This window comes from Felis catus, chromosome B3 (assembly GCF_018350175.1).
Source record: "Felis catus isolate Fca126 chromosome B3, F.catus_Fca126_mat1.0, whole genome shotgun sequence".
In the NCBI taxonomy this organism is placed as follows: Eukaryota; Metazoa; Chordata; class Mammalia; order Carnivora; family Felidae; genus Felis; species Felis catus.
Window position 1 is genome coordinate 118,988,811 of NC_058373.1, and position 27,624 is coordinate 119,016,434.

The 27,624-nt window shown below is 39.2% G+C and overlaps 1 protein-coding gene across 23 annotated transcripts in view; it reads right to left on the minus strand.

Annotated features, from left to right (window-relative positions):
• The window catches only part of ENTPD5 (ectonucleoside triphosphate diphosphohydrolase 5 (inactive)), a 53,963-nt gene that overhangs the window by 14,523 nt on the left and 11,816 nt on the right, over positions 1-27,624 (minus strand). For 11 of the 23 annotated variants that reach the window (XM_045060217.1, XM_045060220.1, XM_023255831.2 and 8 more), the window contains 9 exons: positions 26,373-26,439; positions 14,784-14,856; positions 12,669-12,954; positions 11,943-12,022; positions 10,049-10,192; positions 1,622-1,697; positions 1,310-1,345; positions 889-977; positions 498-577 (listed from right to left, as the gene is read on the minus strand). In XM_045060217.1, coding sequence (XP_044916152.1) covers positions 498-577; positions 889-977; positions 1,310-1,345; positions 1,622-1,697; positions 10,049-10,192; positions 11,943-12,022; positions 12,669-12,885 — 722 coding nt within the window. In that variant the 5' untranslated portion in view covers positions 12,886-12,954; positions 14,784-14,856; positions 26,373-26,439. Of the gene's footprint in view, positions 1-497; positions 578-888; positions 978-1,309; positions 1,346-1,621; positions 1,698-10,048; positions 10,193-11,942; positions 12,023-12,668; positions 12,955-14,783; positions 14,857-15,788; positions 15,867-16,221; positions 16,607-26,372; positions 26,440-27,624 lie in introns of those variants that run through there. The other 12 variants (XM_023255833.2, XM_023255839.2, XM_045060224.1 and 9 more) reach the window with 10 other exon arrangements.

The following is a 27,624-nucleotide window of genomic DNA, read 5'->3' on the forward strand; positions in this document are numbered from 1 at the left end:
GAAAACCTCGTTCTCTGCAACCTCTTCATCTTGTGTGGACAAGTGGTACTTTCTGCAGTTTAGGTCAAGGCCATCCAGAACTTTCCATGCCTATGATTTAAAGGCCAGAGATAGTGACACTTCGTACAGTCCGACCTTGGGAACCATCCCCAGAAAAGCTCTCATTATCTTAGCTTCCAGCCCCAATGTGATCAAATCCACGGCCAGATTTAGAACATCTGAAAGCAAACTCAAAGGAATTGGTACAGAGCTTTGGCTGAAGTTTCTCCAAGTGTTCTCTCTACAGAAAACTTTTAACTCTTTAAGTTATACACTTCTGAGGCCAAGAAAGGAGAAATCTCTTGGGTCCTTGAGCTATGGTTTCAGTTATTAGACCTTTGCAGATTGGCAAAAACTTTGTGAGGCTGGTCAGATGCAGTAACAGATGTCAAAATGCTTTGGAAAGTTAGGAGAATCATACAACATGAAATATTATTCCTCCATGTCCCCCTCCTCACCTATGTGTATAGAGCTTATAAGTGCTGTTAAACATCTCAAATGAAGTGAGGTAGCCCCTAGGGGTTTGTTCCAGGGTCTTCTGCAAATCAGAAAAAGCAAAAAGACTATTCAGGATCTGCAAGCGTTTGGAGGTGTTACCACCACCATCCCTGTCCCTCCCCCAAGAAATCAGAAAAGAAACACAGACTAAGCTGTTAATCTCAAAGGGATGGAGGAATCAAAGGGACTCTGAACAATGAGGGAGCAAGGGGAAGTACACCCAGTTATTAACTGACTTCACTCAGACTATTTGTGGTAGAGCTGCTGTCCTAAAATGGGGTACCACTTTCTTGGCACCATGATATGCTTGCCAAGTGGGTTGCTAACCAGACCTTCATATAAATGACTCACCTTAAACTGGGGTAGGAATGTGATTTGGGTGGAGGCCCCCCCGAGGTCCAGGGTCCCCACAGTTTCCCGGCTCTGGCCATGCAGCTGACCTGTGAATGAGAGCCAGCTCTGAATATCTTCTGCTTCCCGGACAGCTCAACACTCCTCTGTCTGCAATCTCTGTCCTGCTCTTGTATATTGCAGGTGTTTCATAAGTATTCCACTGCTCCCTGGTCCCGAAGGGTATAGGTGAATGCTAACCTAGAAGGATTCTTGCTGTAGCTGAGGCCTTGAAGACAGGTATAAACAGTAACCTCTTATAGTTTCTTTCCTTCCTTTCTTTTTTTTTAAAGCACAATACAAGCAAAATGGGATTTTTTTTTGCTCGGACCCTCATGTGAAACCCAGTTAATATCTTAGAATAAACTTGAGAATGTATTACCTGTCAGAAAATTCACAGTAACCCAAGCTAATATACCTGAAAGACAGAGAAAAACAAGGATTACATCTCAAGAGCATTTTTCCCTAATCTTCCTCGACCCCAGTTTTGTTTTTTTCTGTAAATTTTGTGTCTAAAACACGTATTCCTTCTCCCTGTCCTTCAATTTCCTGTTATCCCATCCCTCCTTGTGTGTTTCTCCTCATTTAGTTCCTTTTACTTCAGCACCTCCACCTCTGTTCCCAGTTCCTTTAATCAAAATATTTAGTAACCCTGGCCCACTCCCCCCAGAACATGTACTAACACCTCTCCCACCTTCATAAGATCCATCCATGATGCTAACACTGTCATTTGGTACCAGGAAAGGTGACTTCTTGAAGATTTCTCTTACCTAAAGAAAAAGGGAAAAAACCTGGATTCCCTAAGGCAATAAAGATTTCCATACTTTGGCTATATCGTATAAGGTTTAGAAAACTACACTCTTCATTTTCCTAAATAAAATTTTAGAACACATTTCTATCTATCTATCTATCTATCTATCTATCTATCTATCTATCTATCTATCTATCTATTTAGAAAGAGAGAGAGAGAGAATGAACAGAGGAGGGGCAGAGAAAGGGGCACAGAGGATCCAAAGCGGACTCTGAGATCGGCTCTGTGCTGACAGCAGAAAGCCCAATGTGGGGCTCGAACTCACAACCCCTGAGATCATGAGCTGAGCCGAAGTTGGACGCTTAACTGACTAAACCACCCAGGCACCCCAGCAGAACTCATTCCTTTTGTCTAAAAAACCAGAGAAGGGAACTACACAAACCATTGTCGGTTTCTTGTAAAAACAAAAACACAGGGATTACTCTGACTTTAAAGTAAATCTCAACCAGGGGAACCTGGGTGGCTCAGTGGGTTAAGTGTCTGACTTCAGCTCAGGTCAGGATCTTAAGGTTTGTGAGTTTGAGCCTCACATTGGGCTCTGTATTGACAGCACAGAGCCTGCTTGGATCCTCTGTCTCCCTCTCTCTCTGCCCCTCCCCTGTTCATGCTCTCTCTCAAAAATAAACATAAAAATTTTTAAAAAATAAATAAATCTCAACCGCTGTCTACATTTATAGGTGAACTGGACCTAAGAAAGGGCATACATTTGACTCTTTCAGCTCAAATTAGGATCCTGTATTTTTTTTAAAAAAAACACCTTATTAATTTTGCCTGGGCACACTGGAGGCTAAGAGGACCTTTTCCCACTTCATTTCTTAGATGACAAGATAAACAGATGGTAGAGAAGAGTTGGGCCTGGGCAGCTCCTGAGGCTACAGAAACATTTCTTCTGCTCTCCCATCAAATTCTGCCAGGTCTTTGCCCTTGCGGGTAAAGAGGACTCATGTCCACGGGCTGGAGTACTCTGCTCTCAGCCCCTGTTAGATTCTGGCACATGGCTGAGGCCTCAAGAGTCCAGAGACCCCAGGTCTAGACTTATTTATCCTATTTTAGGAAATGAGAATTAATATCTCTCACACACTCTTGACTCTCCACAAATAGAGGTCAATTATATGGGTGTTATGTCTTATTTTTTTTTTTTTATATGATTATCATGAGGCAGAGGGAGACTTCCAAACAGGAATAGAAAGAACTCTGGTCTACTGGCTGTTTTAATTCCTGATAGGATGAAACACTTCATGTGGTGACCTCTGGACCCTGTTTCATCCAGGAAAACCCAGTGATCTATAAACAAGTTTTTAAAGAGAAGATAGATAAGCAAACAGTAATAAACACAGAGAGTTTCTGCTCTTATCCTCTCCACTCTTCTCCCCTGCTCACAGTTTATTCTCAACACAACAGCCACAGTGTGCTTTTAAAACAGATGTCAGATGCTGCCTCTCAAGACCCTCCAATGACTTACTTCTTGGAGAAAAAGTGAAAGTTCTTACACTTGCCTTTAAGGCCCTACATAATAAACCCCTCACACCTCTCTGATCTCATCTCCTACTTCCATCACTCACTCCCTTCCAGCTACATTGACCTCCTGGATGCTGTTCCTTGAATATACCAAGCATTTTCCCTGATTTAGGCTTTTCACCTGCTATTGCTTCAGCTTGGAATATTCTTCTACAAATGTCTTGTATAGCTTGCTTCTTTACTCTTCTCAGGTCTCTGATCAAATGCATCTTATCAACAGTCTTCCCTGACCGCCCTATTAAAAATAGCATCCCTCCACATGACTACCAGCATTCCCTAGCTGCCTTCCCTTGCTTTTCTTTCTCCATAGCATCTACAGCACCTGACATACTTTGTAGTGAGTTGTTTAGTTGTTTACTTTCTGTCTCCTTGCAACCAGAATGTAAGTTCCATCACGGCACGGACTGTCATTTTTTGCTCTAGGCAGCATGTCCCTGGTAACCTCACCAATGCTCAGCACTCATATGCTGAATATAAATGAATACATGAATAAGGAATCAGGATTCAGATTCTCATGCAAACATTCTAAGCAGCTTGTCCTTGGACAAGGGACTTAAATGCTCTGTGTTGACAGTCAAAGGAAAATGGATTTTGAGCTCTGAATTACACACTGATAATATAGAATAATTTTTTGTTGTAATTTTTGTTATAATGGGATCCTACTTGTAAATATTCTTCATATATAATTTAAATCTTATTAGTCTGCATGTTTTTAAAAATAATTTTTTATTAAAACATTTTTTTTAATGTTTATTTATTCCTTTTTGAGAGACAGAGAGCGCACAAGCAGGGGAGGGGCAGAGAGGGAGGGAGATACAGAATTGCAAGCAGGTTCCAGGCTCTGAGCTGTCTCCAGGCGCAGAACATGATGTGGGGTTCGAACCTATGAACCATGAGATCATGACCTGAGCCAAAGTCGGACATTCAATCAATTGAGCCACCCCAAAAAATTTTTTAATGTTTATTTTTGAGAGAAAGAGAGAGCATGAGCAGGGGAGGAGCAGAGAGAGAGGAGACACAGAATCTGAAGCAGGCTCCAGGCTCTGAGCTGTGAGCACAGAGCCTGACGTAAGGCTCAAACTCACAAGCTGTGAGATCGTGACCTGAGCCAAAGTTGGACACTTAACCAACTGAGCTACCCAGGCACCCCCCCTTCAATAATTTTTTTGAAGTTGATTTTTTATTTATTTTGAGAGAGAGACAGAGAGAGAGCAAGTGGGAAAGGGGCAGAAAGAGAGGGAAGCAGAATTCCAAGCAGGCTCCGCACTATCAGCACAAAGCCCGATGCAAGACTCAACTCACAAACCACGAGATCATGACCTGAGCTGAAATCAAGAGTCGGATGCTTAACCAACTGAGCCACCCAGGCACCCCTAGAGTTTGCATGTTTTATGCAAAATAAGTATGCACAATAATGCTAAAAATACTGAGTTTAAAAAAACTTCTCTACTTAAATTTTTTACTTGAATAAGAAATTTAAATGGATGATCTTTAAAAATCTCACACTTAAAATTCCATGATTCTTCTCAAAAGCTTTATGCTGAGATGCTACTAAACAATAAATGAGTCAACCAAGAAATCAAAGAAGAGGGGCACCTGGGTGGCTCAGTTGGTTGAACATCTCTTGATTTCGGCTCAGGTCATGATCCCAGGGTCGTGGGATTGAGCCCCATGTTGGACTCCATGCTGAGTGTGGAGCCTGCTTAAGATTCTCTCCCTTTGCCCCTCTCCCCTGCTCGTGTGTGCTCTCTCTAAAATAAAAAAAATAAAAAATAATTTAAATTGAAAAAAATCAAAAAAGAAATAAAAAATTACATGGAGACAAATGAAAATGAAAACCCAACAGTCTAAAATCTTTGGGATGTAATAGGGGCACATGGGTGACTCAGTCGGTTAAGTGACCGACTTCGGCTCAGGTCATGATCTCACTGTTCATGAGTTCAAGCCTTACATCAGGCTCTGTGCTGACAGCTTGGAGCCTGGAGCCTGGAGCCTGCTTTGGATTCTGTGTCTCCCTCTGTCTCTATTCCTTCTCTTCTCTCTCTCTCTCTCTCTCTCAAAAATAAAGACAGATTAAAAAAAATTTTTTTTAATCTTTGGGATGTAGCAAAAGTGGTCTAAGAGGGAAGTTTACAGCAATACAGGCCTATCTCAAGAAGCAAGAAAAATCTCAAATAAGCAACCTAACCTTACACCTAAAGAAGCTAGAAAAAGAACAAAAACCCAAAACCAGCAAAAGGAAGGAAACAGCATTAGAGCAGAAATAAATGATATAGGAAAAAAAAAAAAAAACACATCTATGAAACCAGGAGCTGGTTCTTTGAAAAGATCAACAAAATTGATAAACCTCTAGCCAGATTCATTAAAAATAAGAAAGAGAGAGAGAGAGAATTCAAATAAACAAAAATACAACGAAAGAGGAGAAATAACAATTGATATCACAGAAATACAAACAATAAGAGATTATAAAAAATTATATGTCAACAAATTGGACAAAGAAATGGATAAATTCCTAGAAACATATAACCTCCTAATACTGAAATAGGAAGGAACAGAAAATTCAAGCATATGGATAACCAACAAAGAAACTGAATTAGTAATCAAAAAACTCCCAACAAACAAAAGTTGAGATCAGATGGCTTCACAGGTGAATTCTACCTAATATTTAAAGAAGAATTAATACCTATTCTTTTTTTTTTTTTTAATTTTTTTTCAACGTTTTTTATTTATTTTTGGGACAGAGAGAGACAGAGCATGAACGGGGGAGGGGCAGAGAGAGAGGGAGACACAGAATCGGAAACAGGCTCCAGGCTCTGAGCCATCAGCCCAGAGCCTGACGTGGGGCTCGAACTCACGGACCGCAAGATCGTGACCTGGCTGAAGTCGGACGCTTAACCGACTGCGCCACCCAGGCGCCCCAATACCTATTCTTTTCAAACTATTGCAAAGAATAGAAGAGGAAAAAACCTTCCAAATTCATTCTATAAGTCCAGCATTACTCTGGTACCAAAACCAGATAAAGATACCACAAAAAAAGAGAACTACAAGCCAAAATCTCTGATGGTGCAAAAATCCTCAACAAAATACTAGCAAACCAAATCCAACCATACATTAAAAAAAAAATCATTTACCACAATCAAGTGGGATTTATTCCCAGGATGCAAGGGTGGTTCAATATTTGCAAATCAATCAACGTGATACATCACATCAATATCAGAAAGGATAAAAACCATGTGATCATTTCAATAGATGCAGAAAAAGCATCTGACAAAGTATAATATCCATTCATGATAAAAACCAGCAACAAATTAAGAAGTTTAGAGGGAACATACCTCAGCATAATAAAATCCTATATGAAAAACCCACAGCACCACACTCAATGGGGAAAAACAGAGAGCTTTTCTCCTAAGATCAGGAACACGACAAGGCTATCTACTCTTACCACTTTTATTCAACATAGTACTGGAAGTCCTAGACATGGCAATCAGACAAAATAAATAAATAAAAGGTATCCAAATTGGTAAAGAAGTAAATTTTCACGATTTGCAGATAACATGAGACTACATATAGAAAACCCTAAAGACTCCACCAAAAACTGCTAGAACTGACAAATGAATTCAGTAATGTTATAGGGTATAAAATCAATGTACACAAATCATATTAATGCGCATTAGTGTGCATTTCTACATACTAATAATGAAGCAGCAGAAAGAGAATTTAAGAAAATAACTCCATTTACAAATGCATCAAGAGGCACCTCGGTGGCTCAGTCGTTTGAACGTCCAACTTCAGCTCAGGTCATGATTTCATGGTTTGTGGGTTTGAGCCCCACATCAGGCTCTGTCTGTGCTGACAGCTCAGAGCCTGAAGCCTGCTTTGGATTCTGTGTTTCCCTCTCTCTCTGCCCCTCCTCAGCTTGTGCTCTATCTCTGTCTCTCAAAAATGAATAAAAGTTAAAAAAACAAATTAAAAAAATAATAAGGGGGCACCTGGGAGGCTCAGTCAGTTGAGGATCTAACTCTTGGTTTCTGCTCAGGTCATGATCCTGGGGTCATGGGATCAAGCCCCAAGTTGGGCTCCATGCTGAGTGAGCATGGAGCCTGCTTAAGATATATTTTCTCTCTCTCTCTCTCTCTCTCTCTCTCTCTCTCTCTCTCTCTCTCTCCCCACCCCCCCCCCCTTCTCTCCCGGTCACACTCTCTCTCAAATGGAATAATAATAATAATGATGATAATAATAATAGATACCTAAGAATAAACCTAACCAAAGAGGTGAAAGACCTGTATAGTTTTCAACTATAAAACACCGATGAAGGAAACTGCAGATGACACAAAGAAATGGAAAGACACTCCATGCTTATGGATGAGAACAAATATTATCAAAATGTCTATACTACCCAAAGCAATCTACAGATTTAATGTAAGCCCTATCAAAATACCGATGGCAGTTTTCACAGAACTAGAACAAAATATCCTAAAATTTGTATGAAATCACACAAGACCCTGAATGGCAAAGCAATCTTGAAAAAGAAAAAAGTGGAGTTGTCACAATTGCAGACTTCAAGTTATATTACAAAGCTGTAGTAAAACAGTATGGTACTGGCACAAAAACAGACACATAGATCAATAGAACAGAATAGAAAACCCAGGGAGCGTCTGGGTGGCTCAGTAGGTTAAGTGTCCAACTTTGGCTCAGGTCATGATATCATGGTTTTTGAGTTCCAGCCCTGCGTTGGGCTCTGTGCCGACACTCAGAGCCTGGAGCCTGCTTTGGATTCTGTGTCTCCCTCTCTCTCTGCCCCTCCCCTGCTCATGCTCTATCAAAAATAAATAAACATTAAAAAAAAATGAAAACCCAGAAATAAACCCACAATTACATCGTCAATTAATCATTTGTCATGACAAAGGAGGAAAAAATATGCAATTGGAACAAGACTGTCTCTTTGACAAACAGTGCTAGAAAAACTGGACAGCTACATGTAAAAGAATGAAACTGATCACTTTTTTACACCACACACAAAAATAAACTCAAAATGGATCAAGGACCTAAATGTGAGACAGGAAACCATAAAAATCTTAGAAAAGAGCACAGGCAGTAATTTCTTTGACATCAGCTGTGGCAACATCTTTCTAGATGTGTCTCCTAAGGCAAGGAAAACAAAAGGGAAAATAAACCATTGAGCATCAAAATAAAAAGCTTCTGCACTGTGTAGGAAACAATCAACAAAACTAAAGTCAATCTACTCAATGGGAGATGATATTTGCCAAAACATATCTGATAAAGAGTTAGTATCCAAAATACAGAAAGAACCGATACAACTCAACACCAAAAAACCTACAAATAATTCAATTAAAAAATGGGCAGAAGACATGAACAGACATTTCTCCAAGGAAGACATACAAATGGTCAACAGACACATGAAAAGATGCTCAACATCACTCATTATCAGGGAAACGCAAATCAAAACTACAATGAGATATCATCTCACATCGATCAGAATACCTAAAATCAAAAACAAAAGAAACAACATGTTGGCAAGGATGTAAGAAAAAAAGGAATCCTTGTGCACTGTTGATGGGAATGCAACCCCTGTGGAAAACAGTATGGAGGTTCCTCAAAAGGTTAAAAATAGAACTACTTGATGATCCAGTAATTGCACTACTGAGTATTTACTCAAAAAATTCAAAAACACTAATCCAAAGGGATATATGCACCTCTATATTTCAGCATTATTTACAATAGCCAAATTATGGAAGCAGCCCAAGTGTCCATCAATTGATGAATGGATAGAGAAGATATGGTGTGTGTGTACATATGTGTGTGTGTACATACATACACACACACACACACACACACACACACACACACACACACACAAAATGGATTACTTAGCCATAAAGAATGAAACCCTGCCATCTGGAACAACATGAATGGAGTTAGAGAGTATAATGCTAAGCGAAATATGTCAGAGGAAAGACAAATACCAAGTGATTTCACTCATATGTGGAATTTAAGAAACAAAACAAACGAACAAAGGAAAAAACAAATAAAGGAGAGAGACAAACCAATCTTAACTATAGAGAACTGATAGTTACCAGAGGGGAGGTGGGGGCAGGGGGAATGGGTAAAATAAGTGAAGGGGATTAAGAGCACACTTATCATGATGAGCCTTGAGTAATGTAGAGACTTGTTGAATCACTATACTGTACACCTTAAACTAATGTAACACTGTATGTTAACTATACTAGAATTAAAATTAAAAATTTAATTTAAAAAACCTTTATGCTGAGAGAAAAAAGACATTAAAAAAGGAACATAAACTGTATAACTACATTTATATGAAATGTAAGAACAAGCAAAACTAATCTACAGTGATAGAAAGCAGATCAGTGGTTGCCTGGCTTCAGGGGAGGAGGAAACTGACCGCAAAGGTATATAAGGAAACTTCTGAATTTGTCAAAATTCATTTAACTGTACACTGAAAATGTACACATTTTAAGTTATACTTCAATAAAGTGGGCTAAAAATAATTTTTGTGATTCTAATAAGTTAGAAGAGTTAAGACTATCATGGACAGGAAATACTTTAAAATTCTTTAGGAAAAGTTGTATAAATTCAAGAGTAACGTTTAAAAACGTGAGTAGCTAGAACAAGAGACCAGTTACCAGAGTGCTTTAGCGATGGTGGAATACTAAAGGTAGCAGTCACATTCCAAAGAGCTAAACACCCCTAAGGCAAATATTCACAGAGGGAAAAATAATCATCTGTGATGCAAAGGACTTCGAAGATTACCTCAAAGAGCAGAGCCTGGGCTTTATGTTCTGGCAGTAAGCGCAGTCCTGCTGTTGCCTTCAGGACCACTGGGGTTCTTTTCCAGTGACTTCGGGGGATGGAATCTTTGGCCACCTCTAAGAGTCCTTGAACAGTCTCAGCACCCTTCAAAAGAGATAACCTACTCATACAGTGAACAGTTCATTTAGTGGCAACTGTCTATTCCCTCAACATGCTCGGGGGGATAACAGGAGTGAGGGAGCAGGGGGCTCCAACCACTCTCTGCTCTACAGGAGAAGAAACCTAGATAAGTAGGCTTCTTTGAAGGAAAATGCATTTAATTTTGGTTGAATGATAACAAAAATTATTCTTTTATAGCATGGTCATTTTAACTGATTGTTATTTTGTGTCTCATAAATTAGCTTCAGGCTAGAAAGTTGGGTACAGTGAAAAAAACACCAGATTTGGAGTTAGAAGACTTGCTTGCTAGCTCTGTGGCTAAATATAGGGACTTGGTTTCCTCAACTCTACGATGGAGATACGCCTCATCCCACTGAAAAACTGCTGAGTGCATTGCATGCGGCAGACTGCATGTACGCGCACACAAAGGCTGGTGTGGCTATTACCATGCTACAGGTTTTATGATCTCTGGAAGGACAGAACCTGCCAGGTTCATTTTTGCATCATACCACCTACACGTACAGGACAGAGTAGATACTCAATTTATGAAATTAAAAACCATTATTTTAAATCCACTGTTTCCCTGAGTGAACATCTGACAACGTGCTGCTACCTCTAAATCATCAGAATTATTAGCAACCACAACAAAATCTTCTTTAAATGTCAAATCAGTTTTTGACACCTCCCAATTTTCTGACGCATTTACCATTTCATATTAGTGAGCTGAGAAAAAAAACATCTTCACAGGTCTTCAAGTTCAAGCCATTCTTTTTTCTTAAAATTTTTTTTTTCAACGTTTATTTATTTTTGGGACAGAGAGAGACAGAGCATGAACGGGCGAGGGGCAGAGAGAGAGGGAGACACAGAATCGGAAACAGGCTCCAGGCTCTGAGCCATCAGCCCAGAGCCCGACGCGGGGCTCGAACTCACGGACCGCAAGATCGTGACCTGGCTGAAGTCGGACGCTTAACCGACTGCGCCACCCAGGTGCCCCAAGCCATTCTTTTTTCTAAGATTTTATTAAGTAATCACATGCTCTACCAACTGAGCCAGTCATGTACCGCAAGCCATTTTTAATAGAAGTTTTTCCTTTGGTTAATGACTATGCTTGTAACAATATCTTTACATTTGCTACCAGATGGTCAATATTCTGCCTGATTATATTTTGGTATGGCCTCTGACACACTGGGTATGGCATGTTATGGGTGCTCAAATGTGAAATACAGTCATGACAAAACTCTCTATACATCCTTTAATACCAAAGATTTTTGTTTTCATGAGTTCTTCCCTAATTTCTAGAGTATAGGTATACATGATCTGTCCTATATCAGGGTACTTTGAAATGAAGTTCATTGCGTCTACAGTTCCTCAACTGCTATGTTTATACTTCATATCTTATAGAGAACTCCATGTCTATCTTCTCCATCTACATTAATCAATGCAGTTGATGGCTTCAACTCAAAAATCTTAAACAGTAAATACAAAGGGAGCAATCTGCTAAAAAAAAAAAAAAAAAAATGGTGTCATCCCTGCATATCCACAATCTATTCTTGCTTTGTTCTGCTCAAGCCCTAGTGAGCTTGGGGTGTACAAGTATAACTGAGTATATCTGAGGACAGAAAACTGATCTTACACATGACTCAATATCACTAGTGAACAGCATGAGGTATTTAACAGCAGCAGCAAAAGTTATTAAAGCATTGAGAATCTGAACATCTTGTTATAAAAAACGCACCTGCTTAGGTTGATCTACAAAAGCAGAAAGTCCTGGCTTCACAGAATCAAAAATTTCCCCTTCCAGAATCGGAAGCTGACCTTTTTGTTCATGGAAGAAAACAGAAGATAGATGGCTGATTACCAAAAGCTAGACTGTTTCTGATAGTGGGTTCTGTATCATATGACCTACTAGATTAACCTATTCCTCCAAGCCATCCCAAGTAATCCCACCTGTGAAGAGTGGCTTGTAGGAGTATTGAGTAAAGGGACAGAAGATGACAGGCAATTCTTGAGAGTCCCTCTGCCATCTGTCGGGGTGGACACCTAGCTCCTACTCCTGCTCTTAGGCTCTATATGTAACCTGAGAACACTGGAAATTCACAAAAAGTTAATCCTCAGGGTCGTTTCATCTCCTCCAAGGATGACAGTGATCCTCTCTCAAGACCACATCCAATATTCTCAATATTCTGGATCCGAAGTATCAACTACCTTTAGAGAAAAGGACAAATTACAACTATATTTCTTGGACATATGGGTTTTAGACTACAGGCAACCCAGATCTCTTTAATTTCACACTGAATTAAACTATATGTTCAATTATCGTCCAAAATCTTCTCTGAAGAAAGACATTCAGTAGCATTAAGATTCTGTTATTCATATCACATACTCTCAGCACATTCATTTCTAGAAGGAGAGGCTGAAGTGTAGATTAATAGGCACCAATGAGGGTACGAGTTGCACTTACCTGGTATTTTCTGCACAAAGGTATAAACATGAATTCGTGTTCCAGTGCTCCCTGCATCAAACATAATTCCATACAATGTGCTAGCACTGACATTGATGGGGCACATGGAAGACAGGAAGACACCCTCAAACCAAGTCCGCTGGTCTCTGTGGAAGACAGTGCTGCAAACACAGGATGTCACCAGCATGAGAAAGGCTGCCCTCCATGCAGTGGCCATTCTCCTCCCAAGATGTGGTGAGTCTAGGCTTTTGTTGCAGAAGCAATGCTGTTCATACACCTGCAGTGGCTTATAGGACAAAAGACAAACATAGACCAACTCGTCTTTTGTTTAAACCTGTAAAGGAAGAAATACCTACTACAGAAATCCCACCCCCTTCCCCAAGGTGCTCTTTCTCTATTTTTTATAAGCAGCACAACAAGCTAGACCATAGTAACATAGGCTCTTGGCACCTTTTCCTTTAGAGTATCTTGTTGCAATAGAAAACTAGGATTTAAAATATATTTCCTCATTCTCTGCTTTCATTTGTAAGGTGGATCCCTCATACTCAAGGCTCTCTCTGCCACCCTGCTCTTATTGTTGAGTCTAATTGTCTTCTTTCAATTTCAACGATTTTGTCTTTAGATCATATAATAACCCTCCCACTTTCCTTCTCTTTTGTCTTTTTTCCTGTTTCAATTTCTGAATTAAAGTTATAAATTTACATAGAAGTTATAAAGTCACTAGCATTAGGGTGTCCACAGGCTTCAAAAATCAGGCTACTGGACTGCTACCTGTGACCAATAATATTGCCAGGGTTTGCACATACAATCCCATTTTAGGGAAATCAACTTAATTTAAAAACACTTAAATGGACCATTATAGGTTTTTTTGTTGTTGTTTTTAAGTTTCTTTAAGTAATCTCTATACCCAATGTGAGGCTCAAACTCGTAACCCAGAGATTAAGAGTCACATTGCTCTTCCAGTCCAACTGAACCAGCCAGGGGTGCTGACTGTTACAGTTTTAAAAAACATCTTTCATAGGTTTCAGGGTTCCATGTTATCCCTGTAAGAAGTTAAGGCAAATGAGCAAATTAAGCCAGAGAAGCTCAATGACTTGCTGAAAGTCATAAAGCAGGTCATTGGTGAAATCCTGATCAGAAATCAGTCTTCACTTTTGCCAATCTTTCTTTTTCTGATTATTCCCAAAGCCTCCCTTACGGCAAGTTCTTGCCTATATTTCTTTATATGTTTGTAGCAAAGACAAAAATCTTAGCATTAGTGCTCAGCATTATTTGTTTTAGATCAGTATATTATACCAGGTTGAATACAAATGATGCTGAAAACCTACAGTAGGGTTACATGAAACAATGTCTCTTGGATAAGCTATATTTTCTTTGCTCTAGGCTGTATTTTCTCCTGGTATTCATGAACAATGCTATCCTCTAACATGTAAGGCTTCCTTAATGGCCCTTTATGCACTTTGCTCAAAAAAGTTTTGAGAGTCCTGTTCCAGCCTTCATCTCTGGACTTCTCCTTATGTAAGTCACAGTAACTGGTTATATAAGATCTAATTCTGAAGTTCCTATTGTTCAGTCCCCTTATCTCTAACAGAATACTCAGTATATTTGGGGCACAGATTGAGGATTCTCAGTCATTCTCAAGTTTGTTGACCTCCTAGGGTTCATTTTATCAAAATGCTTCTCTTCCCACAGGTGGCATATTGTATAAAATTATGCAAATTGAGGGATGCCTGGGGGCTGAGTTTGAGCCTGCATCGGGCTCTCCTCTGACAGCACAGAGCCTGCTTCGGATCCTCTCTCTCTCTCTCTTTGCCCCTCCCCTGCTTATGCTCTCTCTCTCAAAAATAAGCAAACATTTAAAAAAATAATACAAATTGAAGTTAATTGCATTCAGAGTTTAAACTTTTAAAAATAACTAGAGTAGTTCTGAGATACTAAAAGGCAGAGTTAGAATTATCAGTTTGAACACAATTCAAGGCTGGACTTCTATTCCATAGTTAAGAATAAAGGTTTCGGCTAGGGGAAAAGAAAACACAACTTTGAGTCTCAAAGGAAACTTTATCCCAGGAAAACAACACTGAAATAGGGCAGCTGCTTGGCCAGATTCATACTCACATCTTAAATCACTCCCTTTGGCTGATTTTTCTTTTACAGCAAACAGACTGGACATGTATATCAGTCTAAATAACTGAAAACAGAAACAACCATTTCAGATTCTTGGAGTATTAATGGATCCTTGCCTTGTCCAGATTTCAAACCATATCCAGTCCTTGGTCCCTTTTCTCCCTCAAGAAGAACATTTAGGGCTCTCCAGTCACCAGCCTTCCTCTACCTCTGTAACTAATTCCAGAGCAGCTTCTTAGGGCTCATTTTTTCTCTATTATTGTGGTTTCTGAAAAATCTCTCCAGCTTCTATTTCCACTAAGCAAACATTTGTTTTTCTGCCAAAAGAGATTTCACATGGAAAAAAATGCATGCTAGGTTATCTGTTCTCATGAAGTGAAAAAGTGCAGAGTCATACCAGGTGTTTAGTGTGAAACTAAACAGATCTTAGAGAAAGCAAAGGATGAAAACATAAAATGCCCCTTCTGCTTTTAATCCCTACCTTCTAACGCCACTTTCAATCTCATTTTTCTTTAAGATTAGTTAAGAATGGCTTACAATTTAGAGTGTATAGAATGGGATCTTTTACACAACCGCAGCCTGAAAAGCTTGCTCATTCACTTCGTTAGTCTTTGCTTAAATGTCACCTTCTTGAAACCTTCCTTGTTGACTCAATTTAAAATTGCAGCCCACCTGGCCACATGCACATCTTCTACCTTCCTTCCCTTTTTTTTTTTTTTTTTTGTCCATAGCACTTTCCATCTTCTATATAGTTTACTACTTTTGTGGGTTTTTTTCACATTCCTTGCTCTCTGCCATCCTCATGTGAGCTACATATGGGTGGGAATTCTTGTCTGTTGTATACACTGATGTGTTCCTGGCACTGGAACAGTACTATCACACAGTAGGTGCTGAATAAGTACTCTGAGAAGATGAATAGTGATCCAATAACTCAGGCATTGGATCCTACCCATTTAGCAATATAAGAGCTGACCTCCTAAAAAGAAGGTTAATTACCTTCCACTGGAAGATCACGATTCCAAACTTCCAGGGCAAGATTGTTTCTTCAAACATGTCAATTATATGTTTTATATGCTACTCAAAACAAAACAGATAGTCAAGTTTACTTTCTACAGACTGGGGAGTATACACATCAGTATACTGAAATTCACTCCTTTCAGAACTGACCTTCTCAAACATCTCTTGCTCACTTTCTCCTATTCACCCCCATAAAGTCCCCTCTTCAATTCTTTTGAGACCCTGGTGCCAGCTCGTGTTTGTCACTATTCTCATTTTCTTCCAAGGTCTTTTCAATATATCTTTGTCTCTATAGGAAACATTAATACTCCCTAGTCAGCCTCCCCAGAGCTTCACACTCCAGATTCCCTTCTCCCACGTCACCCAGACAGACCACAATCCCACAGAACCCAGGCCCCATTTGGGTGCTCACCAACTCATGTCTGCCTGTTCCTGTGAATCCTTGCTTTCACTGTTGGTTGCCTTTTGCTCTTTGATCCTATTTCAAGAATCAAGCTAGCTTCATGAACCACGTTCACCTTTGTGCTAGCTTGCAACTAACTACGTGGCATTTTACTAACTCACTCCCTTCTTGATCTTTCACTCCTCCCTTATCCACCTTTTTTCTGGGTACACATGATTGTCTGGTTCATCTACTTTTATGATAGTTAAGTGTCAACTAGTAGAATTGTTTATAGGGCAGAAGTTGATCAGGAACTGACTTCTCTATTTTTATACAGGATATTACATGTTCTATTTACAATTACAAAATATGTAACTATGTAATAATGTTATTAATCCCCTCCTATTTCATGTTTTTACAACCTTAGTCCACTCCTTGGTAGTTTCTATCCTTTTTTTTTTTTAATTTTTTTTTTCAACGTTTATTTATTTTTGGGACAGAGAAAGACAGAGCATGAACGGGGGAGGGGCAGAGAGAGAGAGAGGGAGACACAGAATCGGAAGCAGGCCTTGAGATGAACTTAGAAACCTGGGCATTGGATTGTTTACTTAGTAAGCATTTACTGAATGCGGGGCACCTGGGTGGCTCAGCTAAGCATCCAACTCTTGATTTCAGCTCAGGTCATGATCTCGTGGTTCGTGGGATCAAGCCCCATGTTGAGCTCTGGGCTCACACCTGCAGAGCCTGCTTAGGATTCTCTCTCCCTTTCTCTCTGCCCCTCTTGTGCACATATATGCACACTCTCTCAAATAAACTTTTAAATAAATATTTTTTAAAAATTAAAAGTAAATAAATAAATTAAAAGGTCATATATTTAAAAAAAAATAAGTATTTACTGAATGTCTGATGTATGCCAGACACTGTGCTATCTCCTAGATACAAAAGAGGGATTAGATATAGGTTCAGCTCTTGGGGAGACTTCAACTTACTAGAAGAAACAGACAAGTAAACCAACAGCTATAACGCACATATGGGAATATGCATAGAATGTTATAGGAATGGACCTACGAGGCAAATAACTCATCTCAGAGTTACCGAGTTACATCTCAGAGGAAGGATGGAGTTGGGAAGGAAGAGGGTGGCTCCTTAAGGGATAAGAGGCCTAAGCTGGGTCCTGAATCAGAGGTAGGAATTAGCCTGGTGAAGTGACACAAGGAGAATCCTGAGAACTTTAAGTATTAAACAGATGAAGTATAGAGAGCCAAAATAGAGAACAGGTGTGAGAAACAATGGTTCTGTAGGCAGTGAATCATATTTCAAAGAATGGACTGGTTTTCCTTATACAGTTCCATGAGAACACCTGATTGTTAATTTAAGTCCTTCTATTCCTTCCCTAAACAAATACAAGTATTGACTGACCTGAATAAAATGACACAGGATTTCTCAACAGTTTAAAAACAGGTCCACCAAAAAGTCTTAGTGAAGCTCCCACTGCCAATTCATCTGAGCTCCACAAAAAAGCTAGCTTTAACAAAGTTAAAAATTAAATACAAAGCAAGTTTAAAATGTAACCAGAGTGAAAAATTTAAATAAGCTAAACTATGGAAATGGATTACCCAAACTACTCAGAGCAAAAGTTAGTCAAGTAAAGCAAAACAAAAACTGGTCTAATTTAAGTATGAAATAGATTCAGTACAGTGAGCAATGCCTCATTTGGGAATATAAGTTGGGACCTACATACCCAACACCAAGGGCCAGAACTCTGGAACACTTTGCTATTTGAAGAGTGTCTAAGGTGAGGCAACATGATATCTTTTGTATTTCCAAACCCAAGTACTGAGCCTGGAACATGTTAACATCAGTAAATTTCCTTTTTTTTTTTTTTTTTTTTTAATTTTTTTTTTTAACGTTTATTTATTTTTGAGACAGAGAGAGAGACAGAGTATGAACGGGGGAGGGTCAGAGAGAGAGGGAGACACAGAATCCGAAACAAGCTCCAGGCTCTGAGCTATCAGCACAGAGCCTGACGCGGGGCTCAAACTCACTGGCCGTGAGATCATGACCTGAGCCGAAGTTGGACGCTCAACCAACTGAGCCACTCAGGCGCCCCAACATCAGTACATTTCTAACTGACTTGGTACAACTGAACTGATAATATCTGCAGACAAAAGCATTGCGGAAGAGGGTACCACCTTTCCCAGTGTCTTACTATGGCTATCACATACCCAACTCCCCATGCCCCTCAAAACCAGCTCATGGATAGTAATGCTATTCCAGGAATTCTATTTATTCACAAATTCATTCATTCATTTAGGCATTCCAGAAATTATCAGCTGCCAATGCTACTTACAAGTATGTCATGCAAAGATGAATCATCTTAGACCTGGCCTTTAAGAGACTACAACAAACAGGAAATAAATACTTGTCCATTAACTATGTCTGTAGAGTTAAAAGGTGACAAGTTGCACAGTTGCCATGCTCTGAGACTTTAAAACAGGGAGATATTATTTACAGCTGGAATAATTGAGAAGGCTTTATAAAAGAAGTGGCATTTGAGGAAGGTCCTGAGAAGGGGCATTAAGATAGGAGAGGAGTACTTTTCAGGAAACAATGATTCAAGACATGGATATAGAAAAGGGATGGAAGCCCCTAGGGAATAGTGAACACATCAGTTTGACTAACTGTTATAGGAAATAAAGTTGGAAGGGCAAATTCAATTCAGACAGGAGAGCACACCAAACACTCAGCTGAGTTCAGACTAAACTCTGTAGGCAACGGGAAGCCATTGACGATTTTGAGCAAGGAAGTGTCACAAATATGAATCTGGCCATTACATATAAGAAAGACTGAAGTGGGAAGCCTTAGTAGGCTCCATTCCGGTGTCTAATTCTACAAATGTTCACTGATGCCCATCAAGTGGTAGTTGCTTGAGAATTAAACATGAATAAACACACTTTTTTATTCAAGATTCTCAGAGTCTGGCAGAGGTGACAGACATAGACACAAATAACCACACTTTCAAGTTAATCATAAAAACACGAAAAGAGCCCAGGGCCTTAAGGACTAACTCTATTGATAGGATTAGGAAAGGCATCATGAGATGGCATGTGAACTGATTGTGAAAAATGAATAGAACTACAAAAATAATATAGACATGTGGATAAAAACCAGAGGGACTATAAAAAGATGAAATAGGTAAATATGAAATAGGTAAATTATGAATGGCTTGATTTCATTTTTTATTTCCCCAAAAACGTGTAATATGCATTTCAGAAACAAGAAAGTACACTATTAGCAGAGGAGGGTATAGAAGAGAGGGTTAGCACTTAATGCAGGGGACTGTGGCCAAAGGAGCACAATCTGAAGTAATAACAATAATAGTGGCTAGTATTTATTGAAACCTTAATACTAGCTAAGCACTATGTTAAGTATTTTACATGCATCTCATTTAATCTCACAGTACCACTCTGTGAGGTAGGTTTATTTATAACACCCCCTTTCTACAAATGAGAAAACTGAGTCATAGGAAGCTAGGTAATGTAAGACCATATAGTAAGTGAAGAGAGCCAGAAATCAAACCCAGATGGTCTAATTCCAGAGCCCACAGTTTTAACTACTAGGTCACCCAGGAAGGGTCACCTAGAATGACTCCAGGGAAAAATGGATTTGAGGGTGGGAAGAGAAGGTAGAGCAGAGAAGAATGATCAGAGATGAAGCTGGAAAGTTAGACTGGCACCAACATGCAAAAGTCTTACAGTAGTTTGATCTCCTTCCTATATACGACCAAGAACTTTTGATCTGTTTCCTGCCGGTTAGAACCAGAACTTCATATTTCCACGATCTGACCACTTCTGATCACTCATTGCTACCACCTTGGCCCAAGTCACCATCATCTCTCATGTGATTTACTGTCTTAACAGAGCTCTGCTTTTTAAAAAAAAATTTATTTATTTTTTAATGTTTATTCATTTTTGAGAGACAGAGAGAGAGAGAGGGAGAGAGAGAGAGAGAGAGAACGAGCATGAGTGGGGGAGGGGCAGAGAGAGAGGGAGACACAGAATCCAAAGCAGGCTCCAGGCTCTGAGCTGTCAGCACAGAACCTGACGTGGGGCTCAAACTCACAAACCATGAGATAGTCATGATCTCATGAGCCAAAGTCAGATACTTAACTGACTGAGCCACCCAGGAACCCCAGAGCTCTGTTTAAAACAAAAAATTGTTTATGTATTTTGAGAGAGTGTGAGAGTGAGCACATGTGAATGCAATAGTGAGTGGGGGGAGGGGCAGAGAGAGAGGGAGACACAGATCCCAAAGCAGGCTCTGTGCTGTCAGCACAGGGCTCGACTCAGGGCTCTATCCCAGAAACCGGGAGATCAGGACCTAAGCCAAAATCAAGTGTTGGGTGCCTAACCGACTGAGCCACCCAGGTGCCCCAACATATCTCTGCTTTTACTTTCACTCCCCGAGAGCCTTTTTTTATTTAAAAAAATTTTTTTTAATGTTGATTTATTTTTTGAAAGAGAGAGGCAGAATGTGAGCAGGGAGAGGGGCAGAGAAAGAGGGAGACACAGAATCTGAAGCAGGATCCAGGCTCTGAGCTGTCAGCACAGAGCCTGATGCGGGGCTCGAACTCATGAACCATGAGATCATGACCTGAGCCAAAGTTGGACACTTAACCAACTGGGCCACCCAGGTGCCCCACCTACAGTCTATTTTTAACAAGCAAATAAAGCCATCCTTTTAAAATGTTACATGTCTCCCCTCTGCAAAATCTAGCAGAGGCTTCCCATTTCCCCCAGAGTAGCAAGATTCCAGCAACAGTTTTCATGGATCCACCTGTTCTGCCTCCCTCCCTATTACCTCTCTCACCTTATCTAAGTTTTAATCTTACTCCCCCGCATCACAGACCTCTGCATGCTTACATGTCAAACATGCTCTGGCCTTAGGGTCTTTGCTATAGCTGTCCCACTGTCTGAAATATATATCCACTTGATAAATTCCTACAGCTCCTTCAAATCATTGTTCAAATGCTACTTTCTTATTGACACCTATCTTTAATATTAACTTCTCCCCCTCATGTGGCCTTACCTCTGCCTGCTTTCTCAATCCCCTTTACTCTGATCTTTTTTTTCCATAGCACTTATCACATTCTAACGTATTAGACAGCTTATATATTATGCTTATGCTTATTATGTGTGTTCCTCTAATGGAATATATGCTCCTAGAGAGAAGGAATATTTGTTTACTGATGTAGCCCAAGCACCTAGTGGAGTGTCCAAGAAGGTTCTCAAAAGAAACTGATAATAGGAAACTACAAAGTGACATAAGAAGGGAAAAATAATACTTTCATAGATTTGTAAGAGAATAAAATGAGATTTTAAGAGAATAAGATGAATACCTGATCTAGTAATAATGATTTGTTTTTAGGAGAAACTATAATTTTATTTTTCTGAATCTATTAATTCTATAGCTATACTGCTACATTGAATGTCGGTCTTTAACCACTGTTAAAATTTTGATAAACTGAAGTAATTTTCCAAAAAAAAAAAAAAAGAATCTAAAGGATACTAAACTACTAAACATTATTTACATTGTCCAAGTTTTATCAAACCAACAAATATTTAAGATGGTATACATTAGTTACCTACTGATGTATAACAGATAATCTCAAAACTTAGTTGCTTAAAACAATAATAAACATTTATTATCTCACAGTTTCTGTAGTCCAGGAATTTGAGAATTGGATAGTTCTGGCTCAGGGTCTCTCATGATACTGGAGTCAAGATGCAGGCTCCCCAGCCTGCAGTTAACTGAAGGCGTGAATGAAGCTGAAAACCCCACCTCCAAAACGGCTCACTCGATGGCTGTCAAGTTGATGCTGGTTGTTAGAAGGAAGCCTCAGTTGCTTCCAAGTGGACTCTCCAAAGAGCCTTGAATATCTTTACAACATGGTGGCTGGCTTCATCCAGGGTGGGCAATCCAAGAGAGAACAAGGCAGAAGCAGCGATGTTTTTTAATGACTTAGCTCTGCAAGTCATATACTATCACTTCCCCCATATTCCACTGGTCATGCAGACCAACCTAATAAAATGTATGAGAGTGGGAATGCAAGCTTGTACAGCCACTCTGAAAAAAGAATGGAGGTTCCTCAAAAAACGAAAAATGGAACTACCCTACGACCCAGCAATTGCACTACTAGGCATTTATCCACGGGATACAGTTACACTGTTTCAAAGGGACACACGCACCCCCATGTTTACAGCAGCACTATCAACAATAGCCAAACTATGGAAAGAGCCCAAATGTCCACTGATGGATGAATGGATAAAGAAGATGTGGTATATATATATATATATATATATATATATATATATATATATATACACACATACACACAACAGAGTATTGCTCGGCAATCAAAAAGAATGAAATCTTGCCATTTGCAACTACGTGGATGGAACTGGAGGGTATTATGCTAAGTGAAATTAGTCAGTCAGAGAAAGACAAAAATCATATGACTTCACTCATATGAGGACTTTAAGAAACAAAACAGATGAACCTAAGGGAAGGGAAACAAAATAATATAAAAACAGGGAGGGGGACAAAACAGAAGAGACTCATAAATATGGAGAACAAACTGAGGGTTACTGGAGGGGTTGTGGGAGGGGGGATGGGCTCAATGGGTAAGGGGCATTAAGGAATCTACTCCTGAAATCATTGTTTCACTATATGCTAACTAATTTGGATGTAAATTTTAAAAAATAAAAAATTAAAATAATAAAAAAAGAAATGTATGAGAGGATGGGCATGAATACTAGCAGGTGAGACTCATTGGGGGCCATCTTGGAGGCTACTGCAAGTTATAACCAGTATTTGCGTAATATTTTGTGTTCAGCTTTTTTTCCTCACTTATACATATTTCTATCAACAGAGCTTACACACTTTAAAAACATTTTTTTAATGTTTATTTATTTTTGAGAGAGAGACACAGTTTGAGCGGGGGAGGGGCAGAGAGAGAGGGAGATACAGACTCTGAAGCAGGCTCCAGGCTCTGAGCTGTCAGCACAGGGCCCAACGCAGGGCTCCAATCCACAAACCACAGGATCATGACCTGAGCTGAAGTTGGATGCTTAATTGACTGAGCCACCCAGGTGCCCTGACCTTATACACTTCTTGTTTGGAAAACTACATGTTATTCCAATAATATTAACTCTTCTTTTTTAAAATTTGTAAAAATGTTTACTTATTTTGAGAGAGAAGGAGAGAGCACATGCTGGAAGGGCAAAGAGAGAAGGAGAGAGAGAATCCCAAGCAGGTTCCACACTGACAGTACAGAGTCCAATGCGGGGCTCAATTTCACGAACCAGGAGATCATGACCAGAGCCAAAATCAAGAGTACAATGCTTAACTGATAGCCACCCAGGTGCCTTGCCTCATTTTTTTTTTTTTTTATGTTTATTTTTGAGAGAGACAGAGCATGAGTGGAGCAGGAGGAGGGGCAGAAAGAGAAGGGGACAGAGGGTGCAAAGTGGGCTCTGCCCTGACAGCAGTGAGCCTGGCGTGGGGCTCGAACTCCCAAACCATGAGATCATGACCTGAGCCAAAGTTGATGCTTATAAGACTGACTGAGCCACCCAGGCGCTCCATTTCTTTTTTAAACATTTATTTATTTCTGATAGAGGGCGTACAAGTGGGGGAGGGGCAGAGACAGAGAGAGGGAGAGAGAGAATCCCAAGCAGGTTGCATGCTGTAAGCACAGAGCCCAACGTGGGGCTCGATCTCACAAACCATGAAATCACATCCTGAGCCAAAATCAAGAGTCAGACACTTAACTGAGTCACCCAGGCGTCCCTCAATGATATGAACTCTTAAAAATTAAAAACAATAATGGACTTTTAGTTTCTCTGAAAATATCACATCTCACCACTTGATGCTTTCCATTGTTTCTGTTATAGTCCCAATATTTTACTTAACATCATTAAAGTCAGAAAAACTACAACTCATACAAACATCCTGCTTGTTCCTAAGGGTGAAAGGAATTTAAATACTTCAAAAAAGTCAAATATATTTAGGAGAGAGTAGGAAAAAGTAAACAAGTCACTATATTTGTTAAAATTATAGGTATCCATTAATAACTGAATACTAAACCTAACAGTGAAATGAAATACTAAATCAAGGAAGGTATAAAGTGAAAATATTTATATTAACTTATATTGTTTAAATGTAGATATTTAAAAATATTTATAGCAAATTTCTTCATGCTATATACAGAAAGAAAATTTCTAATCAGACAATAGTAGCATTAATACTTAGGTACTGAGGAGATATTTGGTAGAAAGGGAGAAGACTAACAACTGGCACAGATACAAAATCCACTGAAAAATTCTGTAACAAGCATTTTTCAAGTATCAACAAAATAAAAAAGTTATTAAACAATCAAATTATATTAGATCCCTGCCAAAAAGTAAGACCTGTATAACATAATAATAAACCATAGTAAGAGCATGGAAACTACAAGAGGAGAGATTGGACAGGAGGAATTTTCCAACATAGGAGTTGTGCTGACAGAGGAGAGGAGTCTTGCCCCAAGGGCTCAGCTCAAATCTGACCACACTGTCCCAAGTGGATTCACAGATCAGAAGGGGGCGTTGAATGAGATCTTTTAAGGTCTCTCCAACCCTAGGATCAAACACTCCCAATGAATAAATTAAAATTGATACATTGGTAGTTACCAACAAATATAAAATTTTTTCCTATAAACATCACTTCTTTCTGTATTTTTTTCCATTTTATTCAAAACATTTTATTAAAAAATGTTTTATTCAAAACATTTTATTCAAAACTTGTCTAACTTTATTAGACAAGTGTCAAACAGGCCCATTCTATACAATGAAACCATTTGGGTGTTATACCAAAATGAGATCAGGCAGTGCCTGACTTCATTCTTCATTGTTTCAGGCTTGACTTAGCTACGATAATCACTGCATGGGGAAAGCTGTTGCTCTTGCTGCCTCTTTCTTCACAAGTCACAAGGCCTTTTCTTACCCATTCATTAAAGTGAAAAGCCTTTAGATAGGAAGATACTACCAGTCAAGAGAGGGTTAATATTGTCCCAATGAGCAAATATATTGAAAACCTAAGGAAATAACTATCTCTGCCTTTGAACTCCTATCCATTGTGGGAGGCACTTATGTGCAGAAGAGTATCTGCAAGGATCAGTGCCCTTTGTCACTGTTTACACTGGAATTTGTGGGAAGGGACGTGAAAACCTATTTTCCCTTTCTTATTATTAAATGAAAAATAGCTACTGTTTTAAAAACATTAAATCAAAATGAAAAAATGAGAAAGACTGAAATATTAAAGGATACCTTATATATAAAGCAAGGAATAGGACTTCCACATAAATACATTTCTTCCAAATGTGTCTGAGATGCTTCCCCTTTAAGTAACATTTTTATCTTAAAAATGTTTGCTACCAATATTTTTCTAAAATTTTTTTATGTTTTGAGAGACAGCAAGTGTGAGTGGGGGAGGGGCAAGAGAGACAGAGAATCAGAAGCAGTCTCTGAGCACTGTCAGCATGAAGCCCCATCCCCATGTGGGGCTCGATCTCACGAACCATGAGATCATGACCTGAGCTGAAATCAAGAGTCCACCACTTAATCGCCTGAGTCACACAGGTGCCTCTGCTACAAATATTTCTCAAATGACTTATGATTTAGGGTCATGATTATCATCAGCAGTTATATTTTTCTGTAAACTTGGGATGCCTCTAGGTGCTAGAGTTCTATAGGATTGTTTGCCTTTCTGCCACCAAACAGTCCCAGAATGCTATGCTTTTTGAGCTAGTTTCCCTGGACATGATGCTATGTTATCACTGATTAGTGTTGCCATGGGCCTGATTCCTTCAATAAACTGTCATCATGTAATATTTTAAAATCTTTAAAATCATGGGGATGTAAATCAGAAAGCCATAATTATTAGACTTTTATGTCAACTTATGCAAATGAGGGCCTAAAAGAATAAGGGTTTGTGACAAAAGAATAGACTTTGTGACAGCGCTTTAGTGGCTCATAGATCCCTTTCCATTTACTGTAAGCTCTCAGCTAGGAACAGAAAGCAGAATGTACAGAAATCTGACCTATGAAAAAGTAGGGTATTACTTTATATTGGCTACTTACCAATATTTTCTTCTTCTTCTTCTGGACATTCCCTTGTTTCCTTCAACTAATGTGCCATTTTTTCAACCTGTAGAAGATGGACGTGGATAATCATAAGAGCAAAGTTCTCTCTTTTCTCTCATCAGCATGCTTATTTTTGATGCAATTATCTCTTTCCACACTTGTTTCCAACTATTCAGTCTTTGGAAACCAGATCACCATACTCATCACCTGACTTGCAGTTTAGTACTCTTGGGCTCTTTCTCCTCTTCCATACTTTCTTCTTATTCAAACTACAACCACAGCCACTCTTATAAAGTCACTTGTTTATAAAATCAGCAACAGCCAAGGGAGGCAAGTCACACTCCCTCCAAAAGGTAGTGTATATTTTTGTATAAATGTATGTGTGTAAATGTATGGGAGGCAGTGACTAAGGAGCTAATCCATAAAAAAAGTGGATAAAATCTAGCTTTGCACTTAGTCGAGTCTTTTTTTTGGCTGTAAAGAATTCAAGTAAGAAGTTGTATGGAGTGCCTGGGTGGCTCTGTCAGTTAAGTGTCAACTCTTGGTTTTGGCACAGGTCATGATCTCAGTTTCGTGGGTTCAAGCTCTGCATCAGGCTCTGTGCTGGCAGTGCAGAGCTGCTTGGGACTCTCTCTCTCCCTCTCTCTCTGCCCTTCCCACACTTGCATTGTTCTGTCTCTCTCTCTCTCTCTCTCTCTCTCTCTCTCTCTCTAAATAAATAAATAAATAAATAAATAAATAAATAAATTTGTATTTATTATAAATAAATTATAAACAAAAAAATAAAGGTTTAAGAAACAAAACAAGTTGTGCGTTCCACAGTGTGATCAAGAGCAGCCACTTACTATCCATGTATGAGTACATGGTTACAAGGGACCAAGCCAATCCTGGTCCGAGGTACATATCCACAAGAATTGAAGATAGGGACTCAAATATTTCTACACCAATGTTCCTAGAGCATTATTCACAACCACCAGAGGTGGAAACAATCCAAGTGTCCATCAATAGATATGTAAATAAAACATGACCATATATCCAATAAAATTTTATTTATCTGTAAGAAGGAATGGGAAGGAATGGGGCACCTGGCTGGCTCAGTCAGAAAAGCATGTGACTTGATCTCGGGGTTATGAGTTCGAGCCCCACACTGGGTGTAGAGATTACTTAAACTTATAAAAAAAGCCAGGAATGAAATTCTGATTCATGCTACAAATATGAATGAATCTTAAAAACATTATGCTAAGTGAAA